The following is a 13,168-nucleotide window of genomic DNA, read 5'->3' on the forward strand; positions in this document are numbered from 1 at the left end:
TATATCTGAAAATGATTGTTTCTATTATATATGAGTATATTATATGTATATATATATATATATATATTAGTTTTTTTCATAAGTAAAATTTTTTTTTTCCACATCAATAATTTTACATGAATATTATATATATGTAATAAAATTTACCTCTTCTTTGATATTTTCCTTTATTGGTATTTCTAAGATTCCATTTTTTGATATTTCTAGTTTTTCTTTATTAGACACGCTTTCCTTTAAATCACTTGACATAATTTTTTGTATCTAAAATCAATTATTTCGATAAATTATCATCGATAATATAATGATTCAGTTTTATTTTATAAATTTATAACGTAATTCAAATATAACATAATTTCTTGTTAGAATAATTAAATTAAAATGCTATAAGTAATATATACAGCGTTTGAAGGAAATAAATAATTTTAATAGAATATTTTAAAAATAAGTATATTTTTTTAATTTTTAAAATATACCTTTTCAAGTCGTTTTTTTCGATTGGCTAATTTAACCTGAATAGTTGATATTATTAATTCTTTCTTCAGATATGTTACGAATTTATTTAGAATCTGAAACAAGTTATTTCGACATTCATTATCATTTAAATCATATTTATAATTATGTATCAATAAGGAAACTTTTGTTAAAAGTAAGAAATGTAAAAGAGCAAGATAAAGAATAAATACTATATATCAACAAGATCTAATAACATGAAATTAATACGGATACACTTGAAAGATAAATTAATTGGACCAAACTGCCCAGTATTTTGCTCGCATATCTTTTTGCATATTTGCTGATATTTTTTTTTATTGATTAAGATATATTAATTATATGTATATTACAAATTGTTTTATCAGGAACTGTTAAAAATTAAGAATGAAACTTTTGGATTAGAAGGCTCTATTAATAAGAAATGAATAAAGTATGTAATTTACCGTGTTCTCTTGATTTTCAAAATTCCCATGATTAAGAATAACAGTTAATGCCGCAAACACATTGACTTCTCTATAGAAAAAAATAACAAATGTATATAACAAACCAAGTAGCGCAGTAGTGTTTGCAAAACGCTTATACACTTTTTTAGCGCTTTCTTGGCGCTGTACATATTACTTGGAAATGTGTTACGTATATTTTATATATATATATATAAATGTTTTCTAAATTTATATATGATATAAGTTTTGAAAAGAGGTATATATCAAACCTGGGTTTTATTTTTTCGAAATTCTCCAATATATATTCCAATATTTCGATATTTTTTGCATGCTTTGCAATAATACGAAGGAAAATATTAACACTATCATTGATTTTTAGTGTTACATTATCCGTTATCTTATTTAAATATATTTGAATAATATTAGAATTTTCTGAGCAGGTCAAGTATTCTAAAATTTTTTTATTATATTTCTTTTTATATATATCCAGCATTTTCATCCAAATAGAATCGTTTGCTTTTATCAAACCTTTACAGAATGTCCAATCTTCCCACCATGGCAAAATTCTTCAAAACATATAAAAAAAGATAATAAACTTATAACTTATAGATAAATAACTTATTTTGTATAAGACTTATCAAATGCGAAGTGCAACATATAAAAAAAATTTAAGATTTAATTATTATTAGAACTATTCCTTATATATACTTATGCTTTTCAGGATTGGCAAAATGCCATTCTAGTTTAGATTTGGCATTATTTCTGCAATCAGAATCACCGAGAACACATGCCCATTTTGCAATTTCTTGTCTTAAACATTTAGTAAGATCATGCTCGTTAGAAATTTCTTGGTACCCTATCTTCTTAAAAAGTGTAGGCAAAATTCTACGCATCTTTTCCTAAAAATTATTAAGTGCAATCAATTATCATTGCTGACTCTCATTAGTCTATATTTATCTTTTTATATTGTGTAAAATTCGAGAATCCTAATATAATTATTATTATTAACGAAAATAGAATGACACAAATAGCGCTAATAACGTCTATATCCGAATTTTTATTATGATATTATAAACTATAATTATTATACACACATCTATTTTAGATAATTACTATTTTAGATAGCAGATTAATTTGTTGTTATTTAAAATTATCATTTAAAAAAAATTATATAATTTTTGATAATAACTTTAAATTATTAATTTACGACAAACGTAGCAATAGAAACAACTGATATTATAATGTTTATAAAACATATATTAAACATATATTAAATGTCAACATATTTCATTGACGAAATTTATTATATACCTCAAGTCCAATTTCCGAAAATGGAATATAAATTGACAAATATTCAAAAGCTTTGATCATAGGGTACCATACTATATAATCTATCTCTTGCGATAAGTAATTACTAAGATTCCAAAATGTAGACAAATTTATAGATTTCTCTTCTATTGCAAAATAAAATGCATCGTCGAGAATTTGAGCACGATTCAGAACATGTATGTTTTTATAATTGCCAGAATTTAAATAATAGGCGATTCTTTGCCACATTGTTAGATCATAATTAACGCGATAGTAGCCTGTTGTATAACAAATTAAAATATTATTGATCATTACAAATTTCATTGCATTAGTTTCATAAAACAAAAAATAAATATATATGTTTTTTTTAAATATTGCAAACAGTATATATATATATATATATATATATCTTTTAAAAAGATTTTAGAAGCAATTTGTAAGGATATTAATTTATATGTATAATTGCATATTACATTGCATGACAGATTTGTTATTATTAGATACATGAAGTGTTAAATCATACGGGGAAATAATTTCTGTACGCCACATATACACAAATGTAATATACAAAAAATAAAACACATTTTATGTGTTAGAGATAAATCTTACAGAATATTATAATATTATGTTTTTGTAAATACTCCAAATTAGCATTAATAAGAAACAAATAATAATATTAAAATTAATAATAATATATTAAAAATAAAAATATTAAAATTAAATTATGATTATAGAAGCGAATACATTAATTCACAAAGTTATTAGTTAATACTTACCAGTTTGTTGCAAGTTAAATATAATCCAATCAAATTGTGTAATATTTGAAATAATTATTTGCTGAACATTTGGTGTTAGCCAATGGCGAGGCACAGTGTCATTGAAATTGAGTTCTGTTTGTGTAGTGTAAGTTATAGGTATCCACCATGTGTTTTTTCCCTGTGATATTATTATATTGCCACTTCGGTTCTCTCGAATCACGTTTACTACAGGGTACTGACTTGTCGTTGTCCATTTACTCATTATGTTTCTTAAGTTAGGCAGATATTTAGAACTCGATTTAATTTGAGTAATTTGCATAGCCATCCATAAATCATAGCCAGAATTTGCAGAGCTAAGTTGACTAAATCTTTAAAATTTAATTGATCAAATATTATAATAAATTACAATCAGATCAAATATTATAATAAATTACAAATATTATAATAAATTATAATCAATTACAATCATCAAATATTATAATAAATTACATCATTTTATATAATTAATATGTAATTGATCTGTTTTTTATGCAATGTATAGTATATAATTTACACTATAATAACTAATTATAAATAAAGGATATTTATACAACTTTTTATTTTAAGTAGACGCTTTTTACAGAATGACTAAAACTCGATCTAAGATTTAAAAGTTGAAATCCATTAGCACTAAATCAATATAATGAGCCGCTTGTAAATGTATTAAATGTATCTCAGAATAAAGTAATAATGTCATATAAGATGAATTAATTTCTACTATAATTATATTTGAAGTCACTACTCACTCCATGTTTAAATATTTATTGATCCCCTTCCAAAATATCACATCAGTAAGCATATGTTCAAACATGCGAAATATAACAGGTGCTAAAGATTTATGACATAAAATGTTATAAGAAATATTTAAAATGAATATAGTACATTCGTACAGCGGAAATTTGTCGAATTTAATTAATTTCTAATTTAAAATAATTTATTGTAAGTTTTAATATTTTTTTCATTTTCATACAGAATTAATTATACATTGTAAGATAAAGAAAATAGATAAATTTCTTTAAGACCATAAGTCTTTTTCTCGCGTTTATATTTAGAAGAAAGATAAAGAGAAAATATAAATGCGTGCGTGCGTGAGTGTGCTGTGCGTATGTGCGTGGACGCGCGCGCGCGCGCGCGCGCGTGTGTGTGTGTGTGTGTGTGTGTGTGTGTGTGTGTGTGAGAGGAAATTTATGGAGTTATTTATTCAACTTTACCTTTGATATAAGAAACGGAGGTAAAAAGCAAATCAATATCAGCAATGTCATTAATTTCTTGGTGAAGAGGTTTCATAAGGGAGTGAGTATCCAAATTAAGAGAATCATGTTGGATCTGAACTACAAATAAATCTGATATCCGAGAATCTGGAAACATCTAGATATAATGATTCTTAATGTGAATTAAATGAATATTCAATCAGAAAAGGCTCGGCGTAATAACTCATAAAGTCAACATGCATCTTTATATCACAAGATATAAAGATGCATGTTGACTTTACAGGCGTTAAAGACGCCTGAAAGTTATCTTCTAAAGACGCATTTATTTACATTATTAAGCTATTTACATTATTAACTACAATATCTACATATAATGCAAAAAAACGTTACATTTATTGTAATTATTATTGTAATGTATTATAAATAATTTTACATTTTGTATCACCATTAACTTTAACTTATTATTTTGATTTAAATATGCTTTTCTAGCTTTTCTTATATTTCAGATTTTACAAAAATTAGGAAAAATTTGAATAGTCGATATTCTATTTTTAACAACTAAAAGATTTGCAAAATTCAAATTTTATATATCGAATCAAGAAATATTCTTTTTTAAATATCCTCTAATTTTCTTGCAATTACATTAACTCTCTAATGCCAAAGATACATGTAATGAAAGATACATGAATGATAGAAGATGTAAATAAGAAAGCAACCTCATTAATGGCATTTGCTGCAAATAATCCTGCAATACCATCGGTTATCCATAAATAAGACCACCAAGACAGTCTGACCAGATTACTCAACCAATGATGTACTACTTCATGTGTTACTAATCGCTTAATCTCTATTTTACGTGAAGGAGGATCTATTATTTCATTGTATAAAACTCTCGTTTCTCTAAGAATCGTTTATAAATAATATAATTATGTTAAGTTCCCATCAAAGAATGATAAGTTAATTTTAAAAGTAATTAGTTATCGTTAATACTCATTATCGTGTCAAAATAGTAACTACCATTACTAAGTCACTGATTCTCAAAAGTAACTCGTTACCGTTACTTAAAATGTAACAGTTCATTGTTGTTTCGTTACTTTTTTAACTGAAATAAAAAAGTCTAAAAAATTTTGTCTTATTTTTTCTTTAAATATTAATAAAGCGATAACCAATAATGATATTAGACTGATATAGGGAAACATAAGAAGCAAAATGATTTTTCGGTTCAAGCTTTGTACATACATAATAATATTTCACAGAATTTATATAAATATTTCAGTAATCTACGAACCGAAAATATAATCAATCAGATAATTTTTTCTTATTTTATTCTATCGAAGTTTTTTAGCAGGGAGTCCAAGATTGAAGATTGAATATAATGTAATAAAAAATTGTATCATTAATATGTTGAATATATAAAAATGTTATAAATATGTTCAATAAATAAAAAGTAATGATAAACATAATTCTGTATAAATTTCGTTACCATTATTAAAAACATTGTTATTATAACTATCGAAAAAAATAAGACCTTTATCAGTTATTAAAAAAATAATTTATAACGGTAACAATGTAACGCGTTACTTTCGTCAGTTTCCGTTACAAAAAATGAGAAATATAAAAATATTTTTTAATAAATTTTAAATGTTAATGTTTGCTTGTACTTTTTGCCATTAAACCAATTTTGGATAAAATAAAAATATTAATATATTAATATCTTCTCTTCTTTCTATCTTAATAATGTATGTATGCATATTACCTATAAAAAATAAGTCCCCATTGCGACATGCCATCTCGCAAATACCAATTCCACATATTTTTAGATTCTGGAAGAATAACGTGATCTAATTTTGCGATTTTTTTATTCCACCTGATTCCTAAATGCGATGTAACAATTTCAAATATATTCTCCGCAAATTGTGTATATTGTGCAGAATATGTTCTGCACCATATAGTTTGATGTTCGGAGGTATTTGCGTTAATACGATGAGAGGGAAAATTAGTCAGCACAATTGCCACGTGATACGTTGATATTAACGGAGTAGTGCGGAAATGTGTCCAAACCATATTATTACCCACAAACTCTAAATTTTGAATCGGCATATTCGACAAAGCCATATAATTTTCATGATGCAATATGGAAATGTTAAAAGTGGCTTTAAATGCTGGTTCATCCCAACATGGAAATAATCGTCGGCCTCTAATTGGTTGAAAATGCACTGCGTTTAACCACCTGCAATATAATTTTAATAAAAGATAATAAGATATTTTCAATAATATAATAATATAGACCTGAGATTTGGTCGACTGAGATGTAGGAGTGGTTTTCGATGTAACTTGTTGCGTTGAATTTAAATCTGGCCACAGAAATTTGCAACAGCAAAAATAAATTATATATTAACACATTTCATATTCTTTAGTAGGTAAGCACCGAATGCTTTAATGGCCAATTATTTTTACACTTTATATTATAATTGAGTCGCTCGAGGTTTTTGAGTCGCTGAATTTATAATCGAAATTTAAAATGGCGAATCCAATATATATAGCGATTCAAAGCTTAATTCAAAAAAGTAAAAACTTAATTATAACGATTTTTTGAGCTTTGAATCGCCACATTGGATTTTGAATGTCTAAATAGCCATTTTTACACTTTTAGTTTATAGAATATCTCAAAATCTTGACATGCTAAATAATTTTGGCCACATTCGAATGCAACTTAAAAAATTATATCAGAATTAATCACTCCTATAAATCAGTAGACTTTCCAAAGTCTCATTTTCATAGACTAGTGTAATTAATTAAAAAATATTAGGAACTGGAAAATGTACATGTGTGTCAATATATAATAGTGAGTTTTTAATCTCTTAATGTTTACTCACATTACATCTGGTCTTCTATTTATATATGAAATTTTGAAGTTATTTTCCTTGGGAAGAACCGACATACTGTAGAATTTTATATTCAGAATATAGAACCCAGGCAAGAGATCCTGGGTAAGATAAAATTTTAATATATGCGTTATAGGATTATAATATGTATATTGTTGCCATAATAAATAGATATTGCCGTTATTCTCGTTGATCAATGTGGGTGTGTCAGATATAAATAAAAAATATTCGAGTAAATATATATATCGCGTTTTTTTATGAATATGAATCCTGGTACTAATTTCGCCTCCTAATGTATAAGCAGTATAATTCTTTTCAAAGTATGGTATCAATTTGATGTTATAATTCGTGGGTACTATATATGTTGGTAAACGATTAATTTGTTCAACTGCAGAACGGAATTCGTTTTTCTCATTTTTCATGAAATAACTTTTATTTATGAAATCATAAATAATTATGAAAAAAAATTACTAAACATAACGCTTTTACAAAGCCCATGACTGTTTTGATTTTAAATATTTCTGCAAAGTAATGACTTTTTGTTAGAAAAATGACAAATATAAACAGAATATCATGCTTTTTGATAAGAAAATGTATCAAAACTATGCAAGAATTTTTATCATAGATTTTAATGTGTATTCCATTTATACCGAGAGAAATTTATAATAGCTTTGTATTATTCTTTGAAATACAGTTGTGTTAATCATTAATTTAATTTATAAAAATTCAAATGAAAATAACGAAAAATGTATAAAAGTATACATTTTTTATATACATTTTTAATAACTTTGTAGAAAATTTGTTTTTGGGTAGCATATGTGAACGTGTGCTAAATTAACTATTATTTCGTTTTTATGTTCATTTTTTTAAGTTAAAATTGTTAATATTTTAATGGATTATTTTTTGTTTTGCATATCACAATAAATGTAATTAAAAATTAACTTCATTAATTTCTTAATACTTCGAACTTAGAAATTTAGAATCAGGCAGCAATTTATAAAGATTTGATATGATTTTCTCAAGTAAGATGAATTACTACTAATGTTATCACTGATGACAATTCGACATATATTTATGCACATGTTGTTCCATTCATTATTATCAGATTTATTATTATTACTATTATTTCAGTTAAATGAACAACTAACGAATAATCGTACGACATGGAATTTCACATTTATTTTATATCTATTTTGATACTATAAGTAATAAAAAGATTTTTGATTCAAATTATAATTTTGAAATATTAAAATATATGCTATTATATATTGCTGAAATAATCTTTATATCAGTTGAGTATAATATAAAAAGAATAAAAATATAGTTTACATTTTAAACAATATATAGAAAAAATAAAAATATAAAATATAAAATTTTATACTTAAAAAAGGATCAACAATTTCGATAATTGATAAAAACAATTTGATTGGAAATAAAGTTGTTCGTGTCCTGTATGTATCTTTGCAAATCACAAAAGTAGGTGTTTTGTTTTTAAAGACTTACCATATAAACTAAAGTTTTATGCCAATAAAAATGTAATCCTGCTCAATAATTAGTTAGATTATTAATACATCGTTAATGCCAAAAACTTGTAAGTCATATTACGATCTTAACACTTCGAAAGATCACAAGAATATTAACAGGATATTGACATTCTAATAAGTACAATGTTATTATGTAAACTTCTAAAAACATATATGATCAATAAAAGCAAAGAGAATCAATATATACTCAAATATAAAAAATATCTAACCTTTTCTTATAAAATTGTAACGTCTCTCTCAAAAAATTACTGTTCAAAAATATTTCACACTTATATTTCGATCGAAAAAAATGCGAAGTACTCCCTACTGAAAGAAACACGTCACAAAGTAATACTTATAACGAAATCATATATGTAATTAAAACAAGTAAATGACACAACTGATTATTTCAAATCAGTACATGATTTTTCAAATTATATAATTTGAAAAGTCACACGTTATGTTTTTTCTTTATTTTTATCATTTAAAATTCATATATTTATATATAATTATTTACATATATACATATTTAATTATTATTTATATATATACATATTTACATATATTTATATATATACATATTTACATATATACATATTTAATTATTTAAAATTCGGTAACTATAAAATCATATAATAGAGAAAATTATTTCTAATATCATGTGATTTTTCAAATTACATGATTTTAAAAAATCATGTACTGATTTGAAACAATTAGTTACGAGATTTACTTGTTTTGATTTCGTTATGTAACTTTGTAATGTGATTTTTTTCAGTAGGGTTTAACTCTGCCTTATTGTGTTTTCTTTCTTATAATTTTTCCAATTTGACGTCTCCAGATTTTCAACACTTACCGCTTCCGGTCGTATGCTCCACCTTTGCATAATGTGGATGCAAGGGAACTCAGAATGGAGATTAGGTCGGTCAGTAGAATATGATCCTATCAGAAAACTTACAATAGAATTTCTAACATCCTTTTTTGTAAACTTTGCATAATTTTCCTTAGCAATCTAATCGACACTTGTCTACATACGCATCTGACAATGGTCAATCGTTGTTGAAAAAAGTAAAGAGCACATGTCATGCGCTCGATACTTCTGTACGATCTGTAACCAGTTTGAACATTATCGATATTCAGATTTCCCTTTTTTCCGGCACTGTCATTTAAGTTGCCTATTCATTTAGAATTGTATTATTATTGTAATTATTTAAATAGAAGATATCATTTATATAATTACAAAATGATAGATTTTACTCCGCGGTTTCTGTTACTATGTATTGGGTTGTCCGGAAAGTTTGTGCCGATTTTGAAGGAAAATTGAAAGAAGATTTAAATTTTAGTATACATTTATTAAATTATATAGATTAGTCGACACGAACTTTCCGGACAATCCAATACTTAGGAGATTCTTATATTAGTAGATTTCTTTTAATATTCTAGCAATAAGATATAAGACGTAAAATTAATTTTCGAATCATTTGACTTGCTCACACTGTTCTAACATTTAGCTTGCTGAATTATAAATGGAAAATATTATCCCAAAATCATTATTTACTCAATAGTTTATAAAGATGTATTAGTAAGTAAATCCTATGTTGAAAATAATAATATATATAAATAATTTGCTTATAAGCACGATTGGAGAAGAATGTAAATAAAACAACATCATTTATTATAAAAATAAATATATTATTACAAGTGTCAATTAATTAATAATAAAAGTATTAATAAACATTATATACGATTGAAATATAGTTATAACATTATGATTATGTAATATTTTTCGTTATAATATTATATTATATTTTATAATATTATAATATTATATTATATATAATTATATTATATATTATATTATATATAATGATTTTATATATAATGATTTTAATTGCTACATTATACTAAATAAAAGAATTAATATTAATAGTGTAAAATAATGCTTCGTATTTATTGTAAAAAAAATGTGAATATATTAATATCAAATAATTAATAATAAATATTTTAATTATATAAAAATAAATTATTATATTCATTATCATAATAATATAATTAATTCTAATTATCCTAAAATTAATAACTTAAAATTAATAGTATAAATTACAATATCGTAATGTAGCGAAAATCACAATATGAGAATCTATCATAAATATTAATAAAATATTAATAATCCTAAATTATATTCTAAGACACGTCGTTATACTAACATTGCCATTTACATTATTAGAGAAAAAAATAGGAATGAGATAGTTTACATAAAAATAATTTATATAAAACTATTCTGATTTTCCGTTGTGCTAAACAATTACTAAAACAATTCTAGTTCTGATTGTTTAGAGATTGTTTGGTTCTCAAAGCAATCTTAGCTCTACTAATTTGTTCAAATTTATGCGATCATTTTCAATTTGAGTAAATAAGTCTAAAATGCTCTACATAATAAAAAAATAAAAAAATTTCAAACAGGTGTGACTTTAACAGATAAGTTACCAAATATCAGAAAAAGTTTTAAAGACATTAGTCTTAAGTATTAAGTATTAAGAAAATAAATTATACATTTTCAGTCAAATAAATCTGAAAAAATTAGTAGGATTAAATAATATAAATAACGACAAAAATTAGCACTATTCTAGAACTTACATTCCATTAAATACTGTTCTTTAAAATTTAGAAAATTATTATTATTCCTCTAAATATTCCAAGAATAGGAGAAGATAAAAATACCTCAATGTGATAAATATTATCCTCAGAAAAATTAACTCACGCATGAAATAACAAATTATAATTAGAAATATAGAAAAATCCGATGGCCATCTTAGATGGCTATCTTCATTTATTATGTGAAATAATAGATCCCATAACATAAAATAAGCGATGTAATGAAAAATTTGCATTTTACTATTCGTACTTTCTGTTATTTTAATTATTCTTAGGATAGTCACACGCATAGATTCAATTTGCTGTTCCATTCTGTCCATGGTCCTTTTTGAAGTATTATGTGTCTGAAAATGATTATTTCTATTATACGCGCGCGTCAAATTTCTTTTGACATTCTACCGATAAGATGTAAAACATTATTCAAAATTAATTTTCGAATTATTTTACAAATTGCTCGTATATTGTTCTTATAATGTAATATTGAGCTTGCTGAATTAATAATGAAAAATATTATTCCCAAATTATTTATTCAATAAATAGAAATGCATTAGTATATAAATTCTATGTTGAAAATAACATTATGTATAAATAATTTGTTTATAAACATGAGGAAAAGAGTAATAACATAAATAAAATGTCGTCATTTATTACAAAAATAAACATATTATTATAAATATTAATTAATAATAAAAGTATTAAAAAACATTATATATGATTGAAATATTATTATAATATTATGATTATGCAATATTTTAATATATTTAATATTATTAATATTATTAATATATTATTAATATATATATTTTAATATATTTAATATTATTATTATATATTGTTTTAATTAATAATTAAATAATATAATAATTAAAATATTCATAAATTAATAATTAATATTAATAATGTAAAATAATAATGCTGCGTAATTTATTATAAATAATAAATGAGAATATATTATAACCAAATATAATTAATGATAAATATTAATTATATTAATTATATTAATTATATAAAACAAATAATTATATGATCATATTATAATATTATAATCAATTCTAATTATTCAAAAATTAGTCACTTAAGATTGATAGTATAAAACATAATAAAGTAATATATTGTAAATAAGAATATAATATTCTAAATTATTTATAAATATTAAAAATATTAATAATTCTAAATTTTATGTTCTACATATTAATACATCAACTTACATTGTCATATTCATTATCAGAGAAAAAAAACAGAAACATACGTTATCAGATAATTTAAAAATAAAAATAGTTTATATAAAGCTATTTCTGATTTTTATGCTAAAACAATTGGTAAAACAATTTTAATCTTGATTGTTTAGAGATATTATCTTAAAGCAATCTTAGCTATACTAGCTAATCTTTAAATTTATAATACGATCATATAGTTTGAGTATAACTAAATAAATCTGTACAAATATAAAAAAGGAAGCCATATTATGGTCAGAAAAACTATCTCACGTATGAATTGATTTAATAATGTAAATATAAATAAATTTAATTTAAAAACCCTCGAACATTCATCGACTTTATCAATAAATGCATACATATAGATAAAGCAAAGTAAAAGTTTTGCATTTTATAATACATGTTTTTCAATGTTTTAGATATTTCTAGAATAGCTGCATGCATGGATTGAATTTCCTGTTCTATAGTCTTTTTCGAAATATTATTATGCCTCTGAAAACAATTATTTCTATTATACGAGTGTGTGTGATTTTGTGTGTGTGTGTGTGTGTGTGTGTGTGTGTGTGTGTGTGTGTGTGTGTGTGTGTGTGTGTGTGTGTGTGTGTGTGTGTGTGTGTGTGTGTGTGTGTGTGTGTGTGTGTGT

At 23.8% G+C, this 13,168-nt stretch overlaps 2 protein-coding genes across 2 annotated transcripts in view; both read right to left on the reverse strand.

Annotated features, from left to right (window-relative positions):
- Positions 1-3,053, reverse strand: part of LOC105621302 (aminopeptidase N-like) — a gene marked incomplete at its 5' end in the record, with an annotated part of 4,521 nt that extends 1,468 nt beyond the window's left edge. Inside the window, 6 exons of the mRNA XM_012202767.1 lie at positions 148-261; positions 474-566; positions 1,321-1,501; positions 1,644-1,834; positions 2,247-2,521; positions 3,020-3,053. Of these exons, the coding sequence (XP_012058157.1) occupies positions 148-261; positions 474-566; positions 1,321-1,501; positions 1,644-1,834; positions 2,247-2,521; positions 3,020-3,053 (888 nt within the window). The remainder of the gene's footprint in view (positions 1-147; positions 262-473; positions 567-1,320; positions 1,502-1,643; positions 1,835-2,246; positions 2,522-3,019) is intronic.
- Positions 3,054-3,065: 12 nt separating this feature from the next.
- LOC105621303 (aminopeptidase Q-like) overlaps positions 3,066-13,168 on the reverse strand; it is a gene marked incomplete at its 3' end in the record, with an annotated part of 11,513 nt that continues 1,410 nt past the window's right edge. Inside the window, exons 3-5 of the mRNA XM_012202769.1 lie at positions 9,513-9,598; positions 6,008-6,481; positions 3,066-3,369 (exon numbers count right to left, since the gene is read on the reverse strand). Coding sequence (XP_012058159.1) covers positions 3,066-3,369; positions 6,008-6,481; positions 9,513-9,598 — 864 coding nt within the window. The remainder of the gene's footprint in view (positions 3,370-6,007; positions 6,482-9,512; positions 9,599-13,168) is intronic.

This window comes from Atta cephalotes (assembly GCF_000143395.1).
Source record: "Atta cephalotes unplaced genomic scaffold scaffold00032, whole genome shotgun sequence".
Classification (NCBI taxonomy): Eukaryota; Metazoa; Arthropoda; class Insecta; order Hymenoptera; family Formicidae; genus Atta; species Atta cephalotes.